This window comes from Taudactylus pleione, unplaced genomic scaffold, assembly GCF_031769625.1.
Source record: "Taudactylus pleione unplaced genomic scaffold, aTauple2 ptg000105l, whole genome shotgun sequence".
Classification (NCBI taxonomy): domain Eukaryota; kingdom Metazoa; phylum Chordata; class Amphibia; order Anura; family Myobatrachidae; genus Taudactylus; species Taudactylus pleione.
Window position 1 is genome coordinate 333,743 of NW_028284507.1, and position 24,345 is coordinate 358,087.

Consider the following 24,345-nt stretch of genomic DNA (forward strand, 5'->3'; position numbering starts at 1 on the left):
AGTAGCAATATCAAAAACGGCATATACTTATGGCAATATAACCTTTGTTAGTATAGTATTATCTAAATTACAGTTATAGTATGAGATCACCAGGTACATATACACCACATTCATTGAAAGTATACAAATAAACCGTCAGATTCTGCATTGATGTATGTTAACCTATAAGAGAAACCCAGTATGGGCCCAAAACATATGCATATATACAGTATCATATAAAGTGATGAAGACCTGTTTGTTCATTCAGGCCCTTGGGAACAAGGGTGCCTAATCTATGAATCCATCTACTTTCTGCTTGCAAAATTTTGAGACCACGGTTACCACCATGTATAGCAAGGGTCAGTGAACTTTTTTACCTTTGACTCCAAAATATATTTAGATACGCCGACGTTACCCCCTTGATTTGAAGGGAAGAAAATAATACAGTAGTGCCCCCATATAATGCCCCTGTAGTAGTGCCCCCATAGTTATGCCCCTGTAGTAGTGCCCCTGTAGTTATGCCCCTATATAATGCCCCTGTAGTAGTGCCCCCATATAATGCCCCTGTAGTAGTTCCCCCATAGTTATGCCCCTGTAGTAGTGCCCCCATATAAGGCCCCTATAGTAGTGCCCTCATGTAGTGCCCTCATATAGGGCCCCTGTAGTAGTGCCCTCATATAGGGCCCCTGTAGTAGAGCCCACATATAATGCCCCTGTAGTAGTGCCCCCATATAATGCCCCTGTAGCAGTGCCCCCATATAGTGCCCCTGTAGTAGTGCCCCATATAGTGCCCCTGTAGAAGAGCCCCCATATAATGCCCCTGTAGCAGTCCCCCCATAGTTATGCCCCTGTAGCAGTGCCCCCATATAATGCCCCTGTAGCAGTGCCCCATATAATGCACCTTTAGTAGTGCTCCCATATAGTGCCCCTGCAGTGCCGCTTGTACAAAGAAAAAAAAAAACACTTACCTTAATCCCCGCTCCTGCATCCGCCGCCGTCCTGTCCGCCCAGCTGCTCCTCGGTACTATGGGAGAAACGTCATGACGTCTCTCCCATAGTGCGCATGGGGAGAGCCGGAAGCTGGAGTTCAGAAGAGAACTCCAGCCCCCGGCTAATGCGGCGCTGCATGGAAGGCGCCGGGCGCCCGCTGGTAAAAACATCGGGCGTCCGGCTTAGAGCCTCCCTGCAGCGCCGGGCTGGAGGACACTGGCGCCGCACCCGGCGCCAGTGACCTCCATTCCTGGGGGTAATGGACGGACAGCCGGGCATGCAATGATTTTTATGCATGCCCGGCTGTCCGTCCATTACCCACAGGAATTTCATTTTTACCCCATTTGGGGTAATTTACCCCTGTACCCCGACCAGTGACGTATAGCATTGGGTATGTGGTCTATCATTCTGTAACGTAGTGATGCCAAAGTATGTTTAGCTGTCACAAATTGCCTAACTACAGGCTGATCACTAATCCCACTGTTAGTAGCTGCTCTAATGGCCGATCTGTGGACTGTCATACGTTCCTTAAAGGACCGCTCCGTCTTCCCTATGTATGACAGTCCACAGGGACAAATGATCTGGTAAACAATAATTTTTTGAGGTGCAGGTTAATCTATACCTAATATAGTATTTTTTTACCAGAATGGGGGTGAAAAAATACATCTCCTGAAACCATGAAACTGCAGGTGGTGCAAGAATATTTATGGCAGCCATTTTTGCCCATCAAGAAATTAACTTTATGTTGATCTTTAGCTTTATTAATGTTCGTTTTAACTAAGTAATCTCTGAGGTTACGACCCCTTTTATAGTTTGCCATCAATTTAACTTGTTGTAATCCGAGATCATTGTCAGTTTGTAACATGGGCCATAATTTTTTTGACACTCTGTTGATGGTATCACTATTTGGGTTGTATTGGGTAACCCATGGAAAGATAGCTGGCTTGTTAGTAGTTGTTTTTTTAGCCAATAGTTTATCCCTATCAAGTTTGAGGACTTTGGATTTGGAGCTTTTTATTATACCCTCTGTCCAAGAATTTATTAATCATAGTATACATTTGATCTTCCGCTAACTGGGGATCTGATGTTATTCTCCTAATGCACAACAATTGTGAATACGGAAGTCCTTTTTTAGATGAAACCGGATGGAAACTGTGCATATGTAAAAGGTTGTTGCGATCCATGGGTTTTGTGTATAGGGAGGTTGCTATACATCCATCAAAAATGGATATTTGTACATCTAAGTAGTTGACATATGCATCACTAATGCTATATGTCAATTTTATCGGATGTTCCTTAGAGTTATGCTCTGTCATGAGGGTTTCAAACTGTAATTTGCTACCTTTCCAAAAGATAAGAAGGTCGTCTATGTAACGAGTGTAATAGACTATATGTTCATATATCTTCAGATCAGTAATAAAGATATCCTTTTCAACCTCAATCATGAATATGTTGGCGTACGATGGGGCCACACTGGACCCCATCGCACAGCCAACACATTGCAGATAGAAGGTACCATCCACAAGAAAACATTTTTTGTGAGTATTTCTCTCATCAGTTTCATGACCAACTCAATACATGGACCAGTGTATAAAGGATGACCATTCAAAAATCTAAGCATACTGCCCAAACCCATCTCATGGGGAATTACTGTATACAGATTTGATACATCAATACTGCATAGCCATATCTGTTCATCAAACCTAGGTAACTCTTTAAGCTGTCGCAATACCGTGGTCGTATCTAGTTGGTATCTTGGATGTGACTGTATGCCAGGTTGGAAAAGAGTGTCTAAGTAGACAGCTGTACGTTGGTAAAGTTACTTAGTATATATATATATACAGTCAGGTGCATAAATATTGGGACATTGACAGAATTTTCATATTTTGGCATCTATTCACCACCACAATGGCTTTGAAATGAAACAAATAAGATGTGCTTTAACTGCAGACTTTCAGATTTAATTTGCAACGGTTTCTATATGTGCCTCCCACTGGAATGAAAATCTGGTAAGGTATGGGAGTAATTGATGATCAGCAAATTGCTCCTAAATGCCAGAAAACAGATGAAAATAGTCGTCAGACAAGTTTGTTAAATGTTTGATCCAAACAATTTGTTCAAACAACAGTTTTTGTCCATTTTCCGGCATTTGCGAGCAAATTGCTGATCATCATTTGCTTTCATATGTTACCAGGTTTTCATTCCAACCAATCAACTAGTTGGGTGGTTGGACAGAAAATCTTTACGTGTGTATGCAGCTTTATTCCGTCTTCTATCCTGAAGCCCGAATATAAAACACGAAATGTTGATAGGATCCTTACGTGCTTGGAGTTTTCATTTACAAGTCCGCTAGAGTGCCGCTATTCATATGTCACCATTTTTACTATTGAGTTGTGCACTGCGGCATTTAATTATTGGATATTGGAGTGCCAGCTTTTGGGACATATATATATATATATATATATATGTACTGTAGATACTGTAGATTTATTACATATGTTCTCCACAGGACTGGAACTACTATTGGGTTAACCTAGGCATTTTGCCCAGGGTGCCAATGCTTAGGGGCAGCCTAATACCCTGACATGGATTCTGTCAGCTGCTGCTCCTCCTCCAGGGTCTGAAATGGGATTGGGCTTGGTGCTTGGCTATGATGTAACAGCAAAGTGGTACTGACGAACATAAGCCCTGATTCAGAGCCGGACGCTCTGACCAGAGCGCTCGCTTTGAATCAGGGCCCTCCTCCATTAATATGGAGCGTCCTCCTGGACGCTCGTATAGCTGTGGGTCACCACCAACAGCATATACGAGCGTGCAAAAAGATGGTTGCGATGGTCTTGACCATCGCGACCATCGGACTTGCGAGGGAAACCCTGCGGTCGGGTTTCCCAGCCGCAAGGCCAGGAGTGATTTTGGCTCTATCAGAGCCAAAATCACTCCCATTGACATCACTAGTGATGTCAGTGGGGCCGGCTTCAGATGGTAGGCGTTCCCATGGGAACGCCTCCGTCTGGCAGGCACGCCCCCAGCACGCCCACCAATGGGGGCGTGCTGTCAATCAACATCGACAGCATGCCCCCTTTGGTGCGAGACCCAGAGCGATGGAAAGTCCTTCGCTCGCCGGGTCTCGCGCATGCGCACGACGGAGCTCCCTCCGTCGTGCGCATGTGCAGTGGGGACCATCGACCCACTTGCGAGCGTACTGCCACTCGCGAGTGGATCTGAATGACCCCCATAGTGTGTTAGGAGTCTATTTACTAAGCCTTGGATGAGATAAAGTGAACGGAGATAAAGTCCCAACCAATCAGCTCCTAACTGCCATGTCACAGGCTGTGTTTAAAAAAATGACAGTTAGAAGCTGATCTAATTGGTAGTTTATCTCCGTCCACTTTATGTCCATACAAGGCTCAGTAAACCTTATACTCTCTAAAGTATATATTTAAAGGGCTAGGCCGCTAGGGCAGTCTGCTCTAAAACAAATTCGTACAGGCACCCGATCAGTGATGATCTTTAGGTCATATGAGCAGCAGAGTTTTTAGTGAGTCATAGAATGTAGCTGGAAAATCGCGCATATTCTGACATTCTCAGCCGACCTGCCATTCATCCAGCGCCCATGTGAAGGAGACAGTAGTTCTAGAGTGGTTTACTTCCAGCTACCTAAAAATCTGCAATAGATTGGGGCAATTTCCCAAACCCGAGATGCCGGGATAGAGGCTTCAGAGAAATCCGGCATGTTGGATTTCCCTGATTTACCGTATTTCCAACAAAATATGATTGTGATCAGCAAAATTGGGATTTTTAACATGAAGAATTTCATCGATTCCCTGACTGATTGCCAATTGGCGGTTCTGGTCGCATTGGGGAAATGACCGCCCCATGTATGGGGCCCTTTACACAAATACCTGTGGCATTATTAACACCACTACTTCTTAAAATCTTATCTCTTTAATTCATTTATTTTATTATGCATATATTCTAACTGCAATACACAAAAAAAAGACTTTGCCAATATTTGTATAGAAAAAACAGTGCACAAAAAAATTATTTATACATGGTTAGAACATTATACAATAAGTAAATCTGCATCTAACAGCATGTAAATTGTACTTTATGTTTAAAATAAACCTTTCACATATGGTATATGTATGTATGAACATCTTGATTAGAAATAAAAACTGCATACAGCTCTAGTTAATCTGGATAAATTAGGTGTCTGAAATTCCCCTCCTAGTGACAGCTGAGTCTATAAAGGGCCTGATGGCCAGAAGCTGCCTCTGGTCCTTGCAATATGAGCCTATTACTAATGATCTGTATGCTGGGAGGAGCAGGTACATGTATGTTCTTGGTTTAAATGGTTTATGCTACTGAATATCTGTAATTTTAGTGTGACATAGGGGCCTATTTATCAAGCTTTTTTATTTTTCATAAAGTTATGTCGAAACTGCAGTTCCTGCATAAGTTTATGTACCCCTGCCAAGTACAAATAGTCTAATAAAGGAGATTTTACAGAAATTGCCTGCTAAAGGCTAATTAGTGCTAAAGACCAGTCCCCATTATCACCACTATGTACCAAACTCCAAAAAGTGTAGCAAAAGCCACTTTATGCCTATTAAGGCATTCCTATGTTCCCTCTCCTGCAGCCTCCTATTCGCTCCAGTAACTGAGACCATGCACATGTGCAGTGTCAGAATCTTAGGAGCCGTTTGACACTGACCGATTTCTCTGTGCCCAGGATGTAACTCACAGGGACAGAGGTTATTGCAACTGCTGTACCTGCAAGTTAATTCTAGTACATAGTCTGGATAGTATTGCTGTCCCTGTGAGTTAAATTTAATGCATAGTTGGGATAATATTGATAAAGATGAAAGTCTGTTACGATACGGACTGATGATAATAATTGTGGCACTAATTGATACACATTTTTTTTTTATTCCATTTGAGTTGCAGAATTTAAAGTGTGTGTGTGTAATGTATACTGTATATAATTTTTTTATTTACTTTATTGATACATATTTATAGTGCTGATTTTAAATAAAGTTGGTTTTAACCTATTCCTCTGAGCAGTGGTAGACCATGCTGTATAGTATTTGAATCTATGGCCTCCAATCCTCACTTGTTAATGTGCTTACTAATACCCCTTTTCCACCTAAATTCCGGGTCTGACCCGGATTTGGAACAAAGTTCCTATCCGGATCAGACCCGGAATTTTGCCGGCGCCGACTCGGCATATTCCTGAGTCAGCGCCGCTCACACCGCAGTCGGGTCTGCATAGACCCGGCTTTTGCGTAGTGAAAGTGGTCGCTTGGAGATGACGTCATCTCCAAGCGCCACTGAAGCCGGACCAATCGGCCGGCTAGCAGCGCACTCCAGGTCATCGTGACCCGGAGTGCGCTGTTCTCATAGCAGGGTTTCACGGGCTGCGCCGTGTTAAACCCTGCTAGTTACCTGGGTTGGATTGCCGGGTCACTCGACCCGGCGATCCAACTCTCTCCCCTTTTACACCAGGGAGCTGCCCGGGTTAACCCTTCAAAAACCCGGGTTTTAGCTCCGGTGTAAAAGGGGTATAACTATTCAATAGTGTGTGCGTGTGTGTGTCTGGAGGCCTGCTCACCAAACTATTACAGCTACCAATACCAACTCTATATATTATGGTGCTGCTACTTAATGCATACATACCTACTCTCCCAATTTGGCCAGGAGCCTCCCGAAAATCGGGTGCCAATCCCAGCTCCCCGGATAAGTAGGCAGGCCTCCCGACCTCTCTAGTCCCCCCGCAATGTAGCTCCAAGCCCCCGCAGCGGAGGGGCTGATGATGCGATTTGCGCTGAATCGTGTCATCATGACCCCGCCCTCTGCATTGCAATGCCGGAAATATCGGCATTGTGTAGCGGAGGCGTAGCCTAAATGATGCGATCGTGTTGCTCCGTCCCCAGTCCCGCCCCTAACCGTCTTGTAATGTGTCAGGCCACACCCCTCTATACAGGCCCCGCCCCCTGCTAAGCCGACCTGGCTGCTCCCTCCCGGAGGAAGCAGCCAGGATGTAGGCAAGTATGACTTAGGGGTCTATTTACTAAGCAGTGTTAGGAGACAGAGTGAAAAGTGATAAGGTGCCAGCCAATCAGCTCTCAACTGTCATTTTTCAAACACAGCCTGTGATATGGCAGTTGGTTGATTGGCTGGCACCTTATCACTTTTGTTATCACTTTTCACTCTGTCTCCTAACACTGCTTAGTAAATAGATCCCTGAATGCTGGAATGTGTATGAAATCCCGGAAGTCTGGTCACCTATTGTCGGCATTTCTGTATAATAACTACATCCCTTAATGCGCATGTCCTATGCTCAGAATACAATTACAATATAGTGCATTATAAATGGATGTAATCTTGCAAATAATTGCTGAGTGATTTCAGGCTGAAATTTTCAGCTTGAGGAGAAAATGGGAAAGTAATTTAGTGCAGCGGTTGTCAATCATTTCCCGCCTTGGTACTGCCTGGTAGCCCATCTGCGTTATTTGTACCCCCATTTGCAAAGCAAAACATTTGTACTGGATGTAATTGCTATTAGATAAAAATGTTTATGTGCCGCTCTATATATAAAAGCATTAAATGTGCTGTAAACAAGATTTAAAAAAGAAACTAGAGGGATGAATTGTACTTATTTCTCACATGTTACAATTTCTACAACATTTAAAATTGGCAACAAAACTATAGCCCACATAGGCTTCCTGTAATAGGGCTATACCTTTCCATTTTGTTATCGGATTCCTACTGTGATGCATGGGGGTAGAGATCCCTAGGATGCTGCTTTCCCAGGTGCCGAATTATCACCTGATATCCAGGCCCACCCCACCATTACAGGACATTTTTGGAGCAAACCTATTGAGAACCATTGTACTATATCATTAGCTAATGGTGGTTTCCTGCAACTTTTGCTAAATAAATTGGATCCATTTAATTATTTTGTCCTAGATGATGCAGTCTGACTTTTCCAGCCATGTCTTTAAATGAGCAGTTACAGTGGGTTATTTGCTAACATGGAATATAAAGACCTGGCTGCGAAGCACAGAAGAATGTGTGAAGTTTATATAAAGGAGCCATATTCTCTAATTGGATTCTAGCTGTCAATTTTCTGCTGCTGCTTAGAAAGTGAAAGCAAACGTCTGCCTGCTTTGTACCTCAAAATGCTATTTCTGCTGCTTTAAGGGGCCTATTTATCAAGGCATTTTTTCATTAGCCTATGCAGGTTTTGTATCAATCAGCGCTTTGTACTAATAGCAGGTCCGGATTAAGATTTGTGGGGGCCCCATTATGCACATTATGCCACAGTGCCTAGTATAAACATTATACCAAACACACTCACACAGTCCACACAGTATGCTACACAATCTATTGAAATTATGCCACACACTGTCCATAGTATGTCACACAATGCCCCCAGTATTGATATTATATCCCACAGTGCCACCACTATGACACACAATGCCCCCAGTATTAATATTATGTGAAACCGTGCCCCTCACAATGCCCCAAGTATTATTATGCCCCACAGTGCCCCTCCAGAATAAATACTGACCCCCAGTATTAAATAAGGCCCCACAATGCCTCCAGTATTATGCCCCACACTGCCTTTTCTAGTATTAATATTATGCCCAATATTAAATATTATGCCCCACAGTGCCCCCTCCAGAATTATTATGCTCTGCAGTGCCCCAATATTAAATGTTATGCCTGACAGTGGCCCTTCAGAATATTATACCCAGTAATATTATGCCCCACAATACCCCCAGTATTAGTATAATGTATCAGTGCCCTTTCCAGAAATAATTTCATGCTTCCCAGTAATAAATATTATGCCCCACCCAGAATTAATATTATGCCTCTCAGTAATGCCTACACTATGTCACATAATACCCCCAGCATTATCCCCCCCAAGTACCTAGTATTAATATTATGCCCCACAGTTTTCTCTAATATTATGCCCCCAGTATTAACTCATGCCTTATAGTGCCATCTCCAGAATTAATAATATGCCTCCCAGTATATGCCCACAGTGGCCCCTGCTGTATTACTATTATACCCTCAAGGGACCACAGTGGCCCTTATACCACACCGACATAGCCCCTTACTTACCTTTTGTTGGCGGGCTCTTCTGATGATAGCTGGGCATCCAGGACGGGCTGCCGCTGCTTATGAATGCACAGTGCCTAGGCAGAGCAGCTTCCGAGTACCTTCAGCGTCGCGGACGTGATGTGAAACTTAAGGAACTCGGGAGCCGCTCGGTATGCATTTGCCTTCAGCAGCAGCTTCAAAATCACAGCGCCAGTCTTGTGCGTGACCATCTGAGACCGGCAGCTGCTCTCAGCTATCAGTGGCTCAGACCAATCCCAAGTGGGGGCCCCTTGTGTGTGGGGGACCCCCCGGATGACCGCCTCTGTCGTCCTGCCGTTAATCCAGCCCTGACTTATAGCCTAATGCAGGAGTTTTCACATAAATATTGGTGCAGATCGCAGTCCCCATAATTCATACTTTCCTACCCTCCCGGGACCTGCAGTAGGCTCCTGAATTTTCGGGTAACCCCCCCCCCCCCCCTCCGAGGTAGTCTCACAAATATGAAAGACTCCTCCGATAAGCTGGCGATGTAATGCGCAGGGACAGCGGCAGTGCTTAAAGTGGTCCTAGAGGAGTGGTGGAACTCACACCCCCATGGCGTTTCTTTAATAAAAAGGGACAACGGGGCGTGCCAAGAAAGGGGAGTGGTCACACAATAGTACTCCCAATTCAAATTGCCACACAGTAGCACAATCTTATTCACATTACACTGCACATAGTGCCCCTGATTTACATTACACCACATAGTGTCCCTTATTCATGTTATGATACACAGCAGTGCCCCTTATACACATACTGCCCACAGTGGTGGTGCCCCTTATGCAGTGCCCACAGTGGTAATGCCCCCTGTTGAAGTTTTGCCCCCTGTAATAGTGCAGGCAAACACACAAGAAAACAACATCAAAACAATACTTACCTTGAGCCCCACTCCTGCGTCCGCTGCCGTCCAGTCCGATTGGCTGCTCCTCTGTACTTTGGGAGAGATGTAATGAACTCCAGCCTGGCGCTGCGGGGAAGGAGCCAGGCACCTACTGGTAACAAAATCTCAGAGGGCGCTCAGCAAATGGAACCTCCCTGTGGCACCGGGTTGAGGTGGGCTGGAGGAGGTGGAACTGGTACAGTCTCCAAATAGAAGAGACGTAATGCAGTTCTGGCCCACTTTAACCCCTGGACAGCGGTTATCGCTACTGCTGTCCATGAACTGTAACTTTAGTACATAATGGGGATAATCATGTAAAAAATTATCCCCTTTGTGATGTACATTGAAGAATATCACAGCACTCCTGCGATTCTTTGTACATAGGCCCCTAAGACACTATTTTTATTTACTTTTATAACTCTGCAATTCAGTATAAGGTAATTGTTCAGCTAAATGCTGCACAGTCTCCATTATTCACAATGGGGATTGCAGTCTGGCCAATTTACTAAGCTCTGAAAAGCTTAGCCCTGATACGTAATGCCATCTGAAGATTATGGTCGGGGGACGAAATGTGAAGATTTTCAAATATACCCCTTGGTCACTGAAATTCCTGCCAAACATGATTCAATTACATCTGTCAAATTCACTGATGTCTCCTCTTGACAGCCACGCTGACATTACTGCTAGACATTGGCAACCAGGGCAATTCAGCATTGATACAAGACAATACTGTTTTATTTGCTTTATGAATGAATGGGCCACAGATATGAAGCCCTTGTTTGCCCAGGTGTTTCCATTTATTTATTTTGGCTCACTACCTTTACTGTTAGCACAGCCAGTATTTGATCTGTATCGTGAATGGTGTAACATTTCTAATTATATCGGACTATATACAACTGGGTGGGGTAGTATTAAATTCTGCATTGTAATATTTAGGAATTTGGATTCCATAAGGATCATCTATTTAAACACATTGAAATATGCAGCTCACTCTGGGCATGGAAGCTTTCACATAAATAAGTATTTTGCTATGCAGATCTCTTCCATACTGAAAATATTCAAATCACCAGAATGCCAGTAGATTTGCACGTTTAACTTTAAACATATATCCTGATTTCTATAAATGTTTATCTCCTATTCTCTGGTAAGTCCTAGTTAAATATGCAAGGGTTAACTCTAGGGACGATTAATCTCGTCACTGCATTTTAGGAATACACTGCATGCTTGAGACTTGTATATACACTATTAAGAACCCCCAATACATCAGCGTCTATAAAGGATTAACTTTTACCTCACCATGACCCAGCACATTCAGGGCCCATGCACAACAGCTGCCTATATAAAAGTCTGAGTGCTCCCAAACATCCAGCCTGGCTCCCCCCAACTTAGGGGCCCAGCATTGCAATCAAATTGGGGAATAACATTGACTTCAATATCTGGTCAAATTTGTTGATGGTGGCAATTTTTTTAAAGCTACTGCAGACCTTCAGAGGAGGTGCAGGAAGGACTACTGAAGTGGTCTATGGTCTTCCACACCCCGATGAGGTTTAAGAGTCAGACCACAGAAGCTGCCTCCATTGTGGGCCCCTTTTTAACTAGCAAGGAGAGGGATTGAAATAAATGAGTCCAGTAGAGCCCGGGGCTCCATTGGTGGCGTTATTAATCAGCCATTTTGAAAAAGATGGCGCCCACCATTGTTATAACAGTACAGCCAGCGCTGGATTAAGGCTTGTGGGGGCAACTAAGTTGTGGGGGTCCGTACAAATAAAATTTCCACGGCCCCCCCACAGCCTTTACTGTGCCCCTTACCGAGGGAGGCAGACAGAGGGAGGGATGGCAAAACAGATAGGGAGGGAGAGAGGGAAAAGAGGGAGACAGAGAGAGAGACCACGAGCACACACTACCTGTTTCAGCTTCACTATGTTCCTGACGGGCGGGCATGTCACAGCATTAGGCCCTACCCCCGAGAATTGCAGCATTATCAGAGTGAAGGGGCGGGACTTAGAGATCGTCAGTCATTGCCTGGCTACCCATTGTAGTGTAGAGGCGGAGAAAGCTGTCTCCGTCTTAAAAGACTTAAATCAAAAGTCCCCCAGTGCGTGACACTGTGATGCTGCCAGGAGCCGGAACAGGGAGGGTCCAGAGTGGACCAGTTCAGGACAATGTTTGAGTGTGGGGGCCTCTGGGCGACTGCCCCGCCTATAATCCGTCCCTGGGTACATGGATAAATAGAGTAAGATGAAACCGTGAGATGAAGTATGAAATATCTGTATCCATCATCTGTATCTGAGGACTTTCACAGTGTCAATGATAGGGCTCCAGTGCCCATAAAGTTGAAAAAGTAAATAAATTCCTAAGCAGTGTAGGGCAGTACTCGCTATAATCCAATTACTTTATGTAACTTTAGTTGTACGCCAACCACACAAACTGGGATCAACAATGGCGCAATTCTCTGGCCAGAGGCTGTTCCACGTGTTCGAAGCACAATGTGTAGGTACATAAACTTCACCGATCAATACCATTATTGGTGAAATTGTGTTACGTGTCCACTTACAAAGGTGTAGTGTCATTTCAATACTAGCAGTACATCTACTAGAAATGCATACCAAATTTGATATAAAGCACATTAAAAAATGTGTGCGCTCACAGGCATTAATACCACATTGCCCCTCAGTTTGCGTTGCATTTCTTTTAACTGCCCTTGAAAATAATGCAGCTCAAACATTATAGTTTGAAAGAGATCAAGTTGTGTTGTTTTTTTTTAAAGTGGAATTATTGTTGGTCTTCTTAAAGTGTTCAATTAGTCCAAGTACCCTGAGTGCCCCCTTCTGCATCAGGTGTGATGTTTAGCTAATTTAGGGGCCTATGTATCAAAGCTGGGAGAGAGATAAAATTGTAACAAATAAATCGCCAACCAGTCAGCTCTTAACTATCATTTTTTTTAAACACAGCCTGCAAAATGTACATTGGAAGCTGATTGGTTAGTACTTCCTCTGACAATTTCTCTTCCAGCTTGATACATAGGCCCCAAAGTCATATACAATTGGGGAGAATACAATATATGGGCTTCCTTCTCACAATAATGTATTTCCCACAGTCTGAGATTGTTACATGTGGGCACAATCCTGATTACAAATCCAACAACAATGAAGTCACAACCTTCCCTCCCTTGTCTAGATCACAATGCTGTTGAAATATGGCAAAAGTACTGTATAACATCAGGTTCTTGTCTGGGATAACACCCTTGTTGCCGTATGGGTATGGGATGCCAGCGTTCGGGATCCAGGTGGTGAGAATCCAGACTTCGGCATCCCGACAGGGTTAGAATGCCGACACTTTGTCGGTCGGTATATTAACACAGTCCCTACCCTAACCCCCCCCTAGTGTCTAAACCTAACCTCCCCCTTCCCAGACCCTGAACCTACCCCTCCCCATAGTGCCTAACCCCTAATACTAACTCTCCCCCCTCACCCTGGTATTTACCTTTGGGATATCAGCGCTGGTATTCTGACTAGTGTCGGGATTCCAGCGTCTGCTTTCTGACAACCGGAATCCCTGACCGCATCCCGTATGCATCATGTGCTATGACTTCCCCAATTTACACAATGTATCTGCTTATCTTGTTACATGCTTTATTCATTTATTACTTGCTTGGTGATTGTTTTATTGATTTCTACATTCAAAATGTTTAAAAAAAGTCACTCATCCATTGTTATTAATGCCCCTGCTGCTCCCCTGTGCACAGCGCAGCTTAGTCACTGCGAAGACCCAAATATCTGTCCCTGAAGGAGATGATTTCACATCCCCTCCCAGTTGCTATGGTGAGCAGTAAGATTGCAGGTGCCACTTTTGACCATATGGGGCCTGGGTGGGCATCCCATGGGCTAGTGCCTGGCCCTAAGTATTGGGCTTAATGGGATCAATTCATTTAGGAGCAAGGGGGCGAGTTGCCATTGTAATGGCATGGAAATGACGCTAACAGTACCGCACTTGGCCCCACTCGCTGCCCGGTCTCTCCCTGGATTCATGGATTTTTGTATGCAGCCCTATGGTACTTTAAGTGTGGCATGACTGTCATGTCTAATTGAATTTAAGCCTACATTTGGCTGTACCCCACAGTGTACCTTCATCCTCAATATAGGGATAGAGCCACATAATGATCATGGCTTACAATTACTCTCAGAAGCTCTGTCCCCACTGTATGGGACAGGTGTACAGAGGAGTAGCGTGGAACCATGGCACCTGGAGACAGTGCATGTCATAGCGCCCTCCTCCCTGTACTGAACTGTGCCAGTGGGGGTATTACCAGCCTGCGGGGGAATACCGAAGTGAAGCGAAAAACAGCAAACAGTGGCAGTATTACGCTGGGCGTTGAGGTCCCATTGGGGGAATAGAAAGCTTCGGTGATGCACATCTGACAGTAAGGGGTAGCTCCTTTAGCACTGCTTTATTTATGTGTATAACACCTAGGGTCTGACTTTTATCTCCTATGAATCATTGTTATTAGTCAATAGAGCAGATTGTATTATAATATTCTGATTTAACTTAAACTGACAGCATACATGTGCTAGAGTGAGATTCCACAGGGTGCACAGCTTATTACTGTGAGTACTACTAACCATGTTCTGTCTACCACCATTATTATTATTTCAGGTCTCCTAATATATTTTAAAAGACCTTTCAAATAACTGTGGTCATGCCTGGGAACACCACCAGTATTTATATAGCAAAGCAGTGACTTTTTTTTTTTAAACTTATACCTTATAATTGAAGTTTAGGATTTTACCTCAGATGTGTCACTTTTAAACCCATTGAAGCACAGAATGAGGAGAGAAAGAGGGAGGGGATCAATGAGGAGAGGGGAGAGGAAAGTGCCGATCAGATAGGGAAGATGACAGAGGCGAATAAGATGGGAGAGGGGTGGTGACAGAAACCAATAAGGAAGGAGAGGGCAGGGGCAAAGAGCTGATCAGAGAGAGGAGGGAATTAAAGAGGTGAGAAGTTAATGTAATCAATCTGACGGGTAAGGGGAGGTGACGGAAGATGATAACAGAGGAGAGAAGGCCGGAGGGGAGGTAATCTGGGCAGCTTGAGGAACATGAAATGTAGAAACGGATCTTAGATCCATAACTTATTTAAGATATAGAGCAAACAAGCTGAGCTATAACTAACAGGAGGCTGTCATACTGTGCGGCGCCCCATGAATTCCGGGACCCTGGATGGTGCCCTCTGTCCATTTTGGCACCTGGAGCTCGTCCTGCACTGGACCCACCCTCGCTACTCCCCTGGGTGTACTTGAATAGGTTTGGAAACCATGCATTAACTGTGATCTAGAAAAGAGATCAGTATGAGGACTGGAACTAGAGCAGAAAAGGAATTCGGTAATGGAAATGATGCATTGCTCCAAAACTATGCTCAAAAGTCTAATAAAGTACATATCCTTGTGACTTCATATATTATACATGCTTATATTCAACACATTATATTTTTAGGGGTGTTTGGAAAGTCAATTTCTAATGAGGACCCACCTGTGTCTAGAGTAGAAAATGTAGATGATATTCTGGAAATTAACAGAGGTAAGCATTATTCTGTGGTTCATTAGTGTAATCAAGCAGCCTGGCTTTATACAGTTTTGTGATCTAATATTTTATATTTAGGACTCATTCCAGAACATGATCCAGATAGCAGCTTTCTCATGGAAGGAGACATTATGAAAACTGTGAGTTCTATCTTTAAAAGTCTGTACCCTGTACAGGAAATCTGCCATCCCTGTTATTTATATTTCTTCCATTATCTGCTAAATGGAGGTTTTGCAGTCCTCTATGAATCAGAAGCTGCCATCTGTGTAGAAATGTCTTTAAGCAGAAATCTGCCATTATATACTTCATTGTACCTTTTCTCCACAGAAAAGCTTTAGTATGTTCAGCCCCCGAACTTCACAATGGCCCAAGCTAAATGATGTTGTGACAATACCATACGTCCTATCTGACAGCTATGGCAAGTATAAACATAATGCACCTTTTTTTCTTTTAGAGCATACAAAGGCTGGGATGTACTAAAGGGAAAATGCTGCCAAAAATCCGGAAATTGCCCGCATTCCCCATATCTACCAAGCTCTGGTGTTACTGTCCAGAGCTTGAACCTGGTGGGCAATGCCTAATTGAACCTATGGTCTTTTTGCATTCTGCACAGAAAGGGATCCAAAGGAATCCTCCCAGCATCCCCCATGGAGCGCGCATCATATGACGCATGCGTAATGGACTCCCAGAAGTCCAATCATCGCAAAGGACAGCTTTTTTCGGAAAGTCCTGTCCTTTGTGATTTTAATCTTAATTCTAGGTACATACCGGCGATAATGCTGGAATTTACCTGATAAGTGGCATGATGTATCACATCCAAAATTCAATGCGTAGTACATCCTGCCCGAAGTCTTACATTGAAAGCAAAGTATATATAATACATGACAACTGATAAGGAATTGTACAATAACATAAATAAATAACCTAAATACAATAACTTTCATATGATCTTAAGTACTCAGCTAATTGCTTAGATCATTAACCCAGGAGCAGGGCTTACATTAGGCTAATCAGGGGCACCAGTGGTTGGGGGGCACTTAAAGCAAATCCTGATCTAACCTAGTAACCTTCGCAGTATCCTTCAGAATGCAAGAGAGCAAAGAGTAAGGACAATGTTACTGATGTGGTGCTCATGATGGGGGTGTGACAAATGGCTTATTTTCTGCAGAACCAGATCACATGAAGATCATAAAGGATGCATTTAATGACTTGGAGAGTGAGACCTGCCTTCGTTTTGTGCCCCGCACCGACCAGCGAGATTACATCTCCATTGAGCCAGATTTGGGGTAAGGAGGAGCTTCTTCATATTTGCCTAAATGCCCTTACTTTTACCAGCTGAAAGAACGTGGGTTCAGTGAAATGTGTGTTTGAAAAATGACAGGAACTGATTGATACATTGGAGCAGATGTACTAAGCTCTGGAAAGTGATAAATTGGAGAGTGATAAACTGCCAACCAATCAGCTCCTAACTGTCATTTTTCAAGTCTGTAAGATGACAGACAGAAGCTGAGTGGTAGTTTCACTCTCCAGTTTATCAATCTCCAGAGCTTAGTACACCTCTCTCCCTCTCGATTCCAGCGGGACAGTCCCATTTATTGAGCACTGTCCATCTGTCTCACCTGCAGGCCATAGTGTCCCGCGGTCAGGAGGTTTGAGACACTCGGGCACTGCCGCAGCTCTACTGTGCTAAGCAGAGAGCAGCAGTGCTGTGAAGCGGAGGGTATGCCTCACGCATGCGCGCAGAATCTATTTAGTACAGGGGAAGGGGTGGGGGCAGCCCAGCAGCGAATGGAGTGCTGGGCTCAACCCCAACATGACTTATAATGATAAAACGAAGCGTGACTTGCGGAACCGCCCCCGAAAATGCATCACCCAGGGGCGTCGCCTAGCTGGAGCGAGGTCATGCCCATTTTTGGCCATGTGTAGCTTTGGCGTGCGCAGGGGTCCTGACTTAAGGATCCAAATTATTGGAAGGTATGCATCTACCCCTCAGTCTGATGCAATATCTCAACAAATGTTTTTCAAAAGTTAAACACGTCTCTTGTTACACTCATAGGTGCAGAGGCATCAACCTTGGAGAGCGAGAAAGTGAAAATGTTTCTCACAGCAACCAATCAGCTTGTAATTGTCATTTATCTAACGCAGTCTATTAAATGACAGAAGGTGATTTCTGTATGTACTGTATCTAAGGTTTGATGCATCCCCCCATAATGATGATGTGACCCTTATGTTTTCCAGCTGCTTTTCAGCTGTTGGCCGTACTGGAAAGAAGCAATTGGTGTCTCTGTCCTTTGCGTGCCTAGAGAAGGGGAAAGGAGTAGTTCTACATGAACTGATGCATGTGGCTGGATTTTGGCATGAACACTCTCGAGCAGACCGCGATCTCTACGTCTATATAAACTGGAAAGCCATAATGAGTGGTATGAGCAAAATGAATTCCAGGTTTTTTACTTCTCCTGTCAGTTTTTCCCTCCCCAAAGTCAGAAATACAGTAAACGGGCAGCGCCAATGTGATACGCACATGTGACATATGACTGATGCCAAGGTGCGCTCACCATACTTGTCTAGTTTCAGGGAGAATATAGTTGATGGTAAAATGAGATGTGCTGTTACGGGGGAGCCAGCAGAAGGCTGCCTGTAACTCGCTGCAGCATACACACATAGATGAGGAGACAATGATCACCAGGGCTATTTTTCAGCAGGAACTTTTTTTTTCTTTTCATCTTTCTATAGCTCCACCCACAGTTCCTGAACCTATTTCTCTAGAAAAATAGCCCTGCTGGGGCACCACCAAAGGGACTCATGAGTAAGGACGGCAGAGGCTCCTAAGCAATGACAGCAGTCTGTGACTGCAAAAAAAAAATCACTCAGCGACTCCTTGGTGGTTCCCCTGAAGGTTGAGTTGACCTGCAGTGAAGAATGCGTGACTTATGATTTACAATTTGTGGCAGCAGAAGAAAAGACTGTGATCCAGGAGCAACTATGGCTCTCACCCTGGGGGAGATGTATCAAACCTTCTATAGAGGACAACTGGAGAAATTTTACCTATCATATTATATAACGTAGTAGATAAATGACAGCTAGAAGCGAATTGGTTATGTGCCCTTTAGAAGGTTTGATACCCAGGTGTGGGGTGTTTTATCGACATACATAATGTTCACATGGCTGTAATGTCTACATGCATTAATGTCTACATGTGATGTCTTGGCCACATTGACATTCATAATTACACTGAAATGTCAACATGATTAGAGTGTTGACAAAATGCCCCTGGTGGTATATTGGTGACTTACCTGGTCTGGTGGGTCCAGGGGAGACGTCCTGATGACTTATGGCAGATCCTGCTGCTCTTCTGGAGGTGAGTATGGCTCAGGGGCATATCTATAACGGGTGCAAGGTGTGTGGTGCACACGGGAGGCTTACACAACACACACCCTGCACCCAATTAAATATACTTATTAAGCCCCCCCCATGTGTTAGTGGTGAAAGTGGACGTGGTCATTGAAAAATGGGTGTGTCAACATGACACTTCACCGTTTCTCGTCACTTTGGGAACATTCCTTTCCATTCCATATGCACGTTAATGCCCCCCATACTAGTTGTGCCCCTTATGCAGTGCCCCCTGTTGTTGTGCCCATTATGCACTGCCCACTGTAGTAGTGCCCCTTATGCAGTGCCTTTTACGCATAAAGCAAGCAGATACACAGACAAAATTACACTTGCTTGAAACCCCGCTCCTGCTGCGGTCCACTGCTCCTGTCCTGTTCGGCACTATGGGAGAGACGTCATGACTTCTCTCCCTTTACCCAGTGTGGGAGCCGGAAGGCGGAGCTCATGAGTGAGCTCCAGCCCAGCTCTGGCCCTGGGAGCAGCAGCCAATAAGAGTGAGTCTTATTGGCTGCAGTGCTAAAACACACACCACCGGTATGTTTTAATGTGCAGTGCCGCAGCACCCCCTTGTGCCACCGGGTCAGACGGGGCCCAGGGCATGTGAACATCTAGACCCCCCCGCCCCACGTTACGCCACTGAGTGAAACATGATAACATAGTGGACTTGTATTACTACTTTATTAAGTTTCTCATTATAATTACTTTCCAAACCTAGGGTCTGATTCAGAGATGTATGCAATGGAAATTTTTATGTAGATCGAGCGATTGTTTGACACTGCGCATGCGTGTAAGCTGCACTGCATGTTCAGCGATTGGTTTTCGATTACGCCCGCACAGAGGACCCATTTATCAAAGTGAGTGACAGGTAGTCGGCCTTTGGGGAAGATAACAGGGAGTGGCTAAGTGCGATACCCCTAAAAGTGGTTACTGTCCCATTCATAAATATATGTGCACTAAGAAGATATGACTGCATATTGAGACCCTAATTCATGTATTTACACTGTGTTGAATGAGTTACAAACATGTTGGTTTATAATATATATGTACTGTATGCTCTTTAGAACTGAGGGGTCTATGTACTAAGCAGTGATAAGAGACTAAGAGGGGAATTCAATATGAAACGTAAACTTCGCTGTCGAAGTTTACGTTTCATATCGGAGCTTTTACCTGGGATAAAGTATCGGGCGCGCGCCCGCTTATCCCCATATTCAATAGCGTGCAATCGCTCAGTAATCGGCAACAAATCGTGCACTTATATGTCGGAAACGACCAGCGATGCGCACTCCCGCTGGTCGTTTCCGACATTGTCCATCGCCTGAACATGCAGCACAATCTGACGACCTCGTCAGGTTGCTGCATGTTGGGGAATGGGGGAGAGAGCCCGGCGCTGAACGATATCGTTAATGATATTGTTCAGCGGCTATGCTCAATGTCATGAACGACATTGAGCACAGCCTGCCGGGGACACACTACACGATATCGCTCAGGGAGCATATCGTCTAGTGTGTACGCACCATAAGTGGTACAAGATTCATAGTGACCTTATTGCAAGCCATAGTTGAAAAGATACTGACTACAGCAGAGGGCAGTGTCCCATATAGTAAGTGTCTCCACATGTGACAGGTAATTTCAATCCAGTGCATCTTTGGACTTTGAATCCTGTTAATTAGCTGACAGGAGTTAAACAGAGATTGAGAGCCAGTTTATGTACAGACCTGCCGGAAGAATATACAGTAGGCAGAATAACGAGAGACAGAGAGGTTGCATACATATTACCACAGACCCCCAAAGTGGCAACACAGTCACGATTTACACCATTGACCAAATGTAGCTAAACGGAGAGATGAAGCAGCGTTAGATGTTTGCCCAGATCAGGAGGACTGCAGAACTACTGTACTAAACATAATCGCAACTATCTAAATATTACAAGGGAACTGTGATAGGAATAACTCCGCTGCAGTGTTAGGAGAAAACACGTTGGTACCCTTTCATGAGCTTCACAGCTGTCAGTTTTTGTCAACCTTTGTAATTGATGTATAACCTTATACAAAAAACGGGAGCCAGGACACCGTAACCTCAGCGTTCAGGCAAAGTATACTTTACTCCAGTTTGCAGTACTGTTAAGTCGGAACATTTGTAATACAACTAATAACCCGGGCAGCGTTGAGTACATTGCGCAATCATAAAACAACTTGCATGCAGTAATACTAGGTAATTGACTGTGCATGAAACAAACGTTGAGCAGTGTGGTATATTTGTAACTGATACATTGTGATTATTATTTGACTTGTTGCTTATATGTCCTAATACCTTTTTTGGCAGCTAAAGAAAGAAATGTTCCAGATTAATAAAAGCTTGCAAGGGACAGAGTATTTCTCTATTCCAATGTATGCAGCTTGCTGCAATATTCCTTGAAATGTTGATGTGAAAATTGCCTTTTACCACATAAACTGTTAAATACTTCTGTTAAGTGTATCCTATTGCCTGTATGTAATACCTTTTGGATGAGTTCAAGAACCCAAGGTAATCAGAGAGTGTTATACTTGGTAAGGAAACACCCCAACATACAGTACCACTCTTAGTAGGGACCATATAAATGCCGTTACATGGGCGAGCATAAATTAGCCATTGTGATCTCCTACGCAGCATGAGCGCTCTGTGTCATGAGAGCTGCAGTGTTTGACTGGCCACATATGCTGCATGGCTGCCTGATCTGCCTCGATGTTACCGATGTCTATGCTGTTGCAAGAGAGGAGGGGACCAGTGTGCAGTCTTCGTCACAGGCCCCCTCCTGTCAGTCCGGCGGCCAGCAGCGCATAGACTCTGGGTACTAGAGTGTGCCCAGAGTCTATAGCGCAGTGGTTAGGGAACAGGGGTAAATTACCCCACATGGGGTAAAATTTAAATTCCTGGGGGTAATGGACGGACAGCCAGGCATGCATATGAGAATAATTCATATGCATGCCCGGCTGTGCTGCAGGGAGGCTTTAAGCCGGACGCCCGCTGAGATATTATTACCAGCGGGCGCCCGGCTCCTTCCCTGCAGCGCTGCGTTAGCCGGAGCCTGGAGTTCTCTTCTGAACTCCAGCTTCCTGCTCTCTCTATGTGCACTATGGGAGAGTCATCATGATGTCTCTCCCATAGTGCCGGGGAGCAGCCGGGCGGATGCAGGAGCGAGGATTAAGGTAAGTGTTTTTTTTTTTTTTGTACAAGCTGCACTACAGGGGCATTATATGGGGGCATAACTATGAGGGCACTGCTACAGGGGCATTATATGGGGGCACTACTATATGATTTCCTTCCTTTCAAATCAAGGGGGTAGCATCGGCATATTTAAATATATTTTGGGGCAAAAGGTAAAGTTCCCTGACCCCTGCTATAGCGCATGTGCTGGTCACCAGGAAAATATCCACGGCGGCCATAGTCTCTGTACTGCGCATGCGCAAAACTATCTGAAAATGTCCACGGCGGCCATTTTCCAGGCATTTTTACAGCTCTGATGCCAGTGCCAATGTGGGACTCTGGAGAGGTAAGTATAATATGGGTGCAAGCCCCAGGGGCTGCACCCATTATAAATACACCTCTGCATTAGCATATTTTAGCAACCGCGATCCGTGAGCAAATGCAGTTGCATTACCATCAGTCTCTGAATCAGGCCCACAGTCCATATGCAGTGCATCCAGTGTCTCCACCACCTCAACCCATTTACCTGGTTATCTTCAAGCTTATTACTGTACTGTTTTTATAAATGTTACCATTGTACGTCTTAGTATACTCTGAGTGAGCAAGCGGGTGTCTTGGACTTGAGGCAATTACATTACATTTACAACAAGTGCTTGCATTTAGTGTTCTGGCTTACACCACCCCCAAAGTTGGTATAATAATTCCCCATGTCTAATATCCGTTTTTTTGTTTATTACTCTATCCTCGGTTTCCAGGAACGCAGCCCTGCGCTGTCCCCAAACGGCTGCAGACTGTCACTCACCTGATGCGGAGATGAGGACGCAGGATCTGACCTGCACATAAGCAGTTCAGGTCTTGCGCATGCACAGTTTTCCCACAATCTGAAAACTGCGAGGATATACAATGTCGCCTGGACCTGAATTAGTCCCACTGTCAGTGTATAAGTATATTACAGTGACACACAGATTCTGCTGAAGTATAGGCAGCAGCTATTGCAGTGTGTTCTGGGTGGTGAGAATGCTTTATGTTGTATTAGGTTTGTGACGGACCTTTCAGTCACAGCCAATGGAAAAATATGGGAGAATTTGGGGAATTTTTTCATTTGGGGATGCCTCTGCCACTTCAGTCTATCATGTATTAAAGATGTAATAAAAGGACATATATTCATGTATAATGCGATCGGCCTTGAGCTGTATTTTAAACTGCTCCCCTTTTTTTATTTCAATAATTAATTTTATTTTCCTTTTACAGGTTATGAACGGAACTTCTGCAGATTTGAGACCACAAACATGCTTGTAGATTATGCGTATAACTCCATCCTTCATTACTCCAGGTAGGGCTAGCTACACTCCTGCACTGTAAGAACCGTTTTAATTGAAACTGTATAAAAGGCATACCAGGCTAGCTCTGTAACCTGATAAATGTGCTAAATTATAACGAACGATTTTCATACATTCAGACCTAAAGCTGCATACACACACAACGATTTTATGAACTATTTTCTGTCAGATTATCTGTCAGATTTTTTTAAAGTGTAATGAACGATTTTATTGAACTACAAACGATTTTTGCATATTCCCTTAATGAAAATCGTTCAGTTGGTCAGTCTGACTGAACTACAAACATGAACGCGCATGAACGATAATCGTTCATCGTTTTAACTTAGAAAGTGAACTATTTTTACAACAATTGAATGATAAATGATATCGCTAACGATAATCGTTCAAAAAATCGTTGTGTATGCAGCTTAAATATTTAAGATGCATACACACGATTTTTTTAACATGATCATTAACGATATAATTTATCGTTCAATCGTTTTAAAAATCGTTCACTTTCTAAGTTAAAACTATGAACGATTATTGTTCATGCGCGTTCACGTTAGTAGTTCAGTCAGACTGACCAACTGAACGATTTTCACTAAGGGAATATGCAAAAATCGTTTAGTTCAAAAAAATCCATTACACAACAATCTGACAGAAAATCTGACAGAAAATCGTTGGTAACAAAATCGTGTGTGTGTATGCAGCTTCACATGGGAAATGGAAAATTACACATGGGGGTTGAGAACCTTTGTCCAACAAATGCTTAAATTTTTTTTTAAAGTAACGAGTAGGAAACTGGGTTAAAGGATGGCTTTGTCGGTGAATGTACATTTGTCTAATGGTGTATACACACGGTCAGATTTTTCTTCAG

General features: G+C 44.0%; 1 protein-coding gene across 2 annotated transcripts in view; it reads left to right on the plus strand.

Annotated features, from left to right (window-relative positions):
- Positions 1–5,211: 5,211 nt before the first annotated feature.
- ASTL (astacin like metalloendopeptidase) overlaps positions 5,212–24,345 on the plus strand; it is a 45,089-nt gene continuing 25,955 nt past the window's right edge. The window contains exons 1-7 of one of the 2 annotated variants that reach the window (XM_088470858.1): positions 5,212–5,303; positions 15,490–15,573; positions 15,655–15,716; positions 15,904–15,994; positions 16,745–16,862; positions 17,815–17,996; positions 23,401–23,482. In XM_088470858.1, the coding sequence (XP_088326984.1) occupies positions 5,258–5,303; positions 15,490–15,573; positions 15,655–15,716; positions 15,904–15,994; positions 16,745–16,862; positions 17,815–17,996; positions 23,401–23,482 (665 nt within the window). In that variant the 5' untranslated portion in view covers positions 5,212–5,257. The remainder of the gene's footprint in view (positions 5,304–15,489; positions 15,574–15,654; positions 15,717–15,903; positions 15,995–16,744; positions 16,863–17,814; positions 17,997–23,400; positions 23,483–24,345) is intronic. The other variant, XM_088470859.1, reaches the window with a different exon arrangement.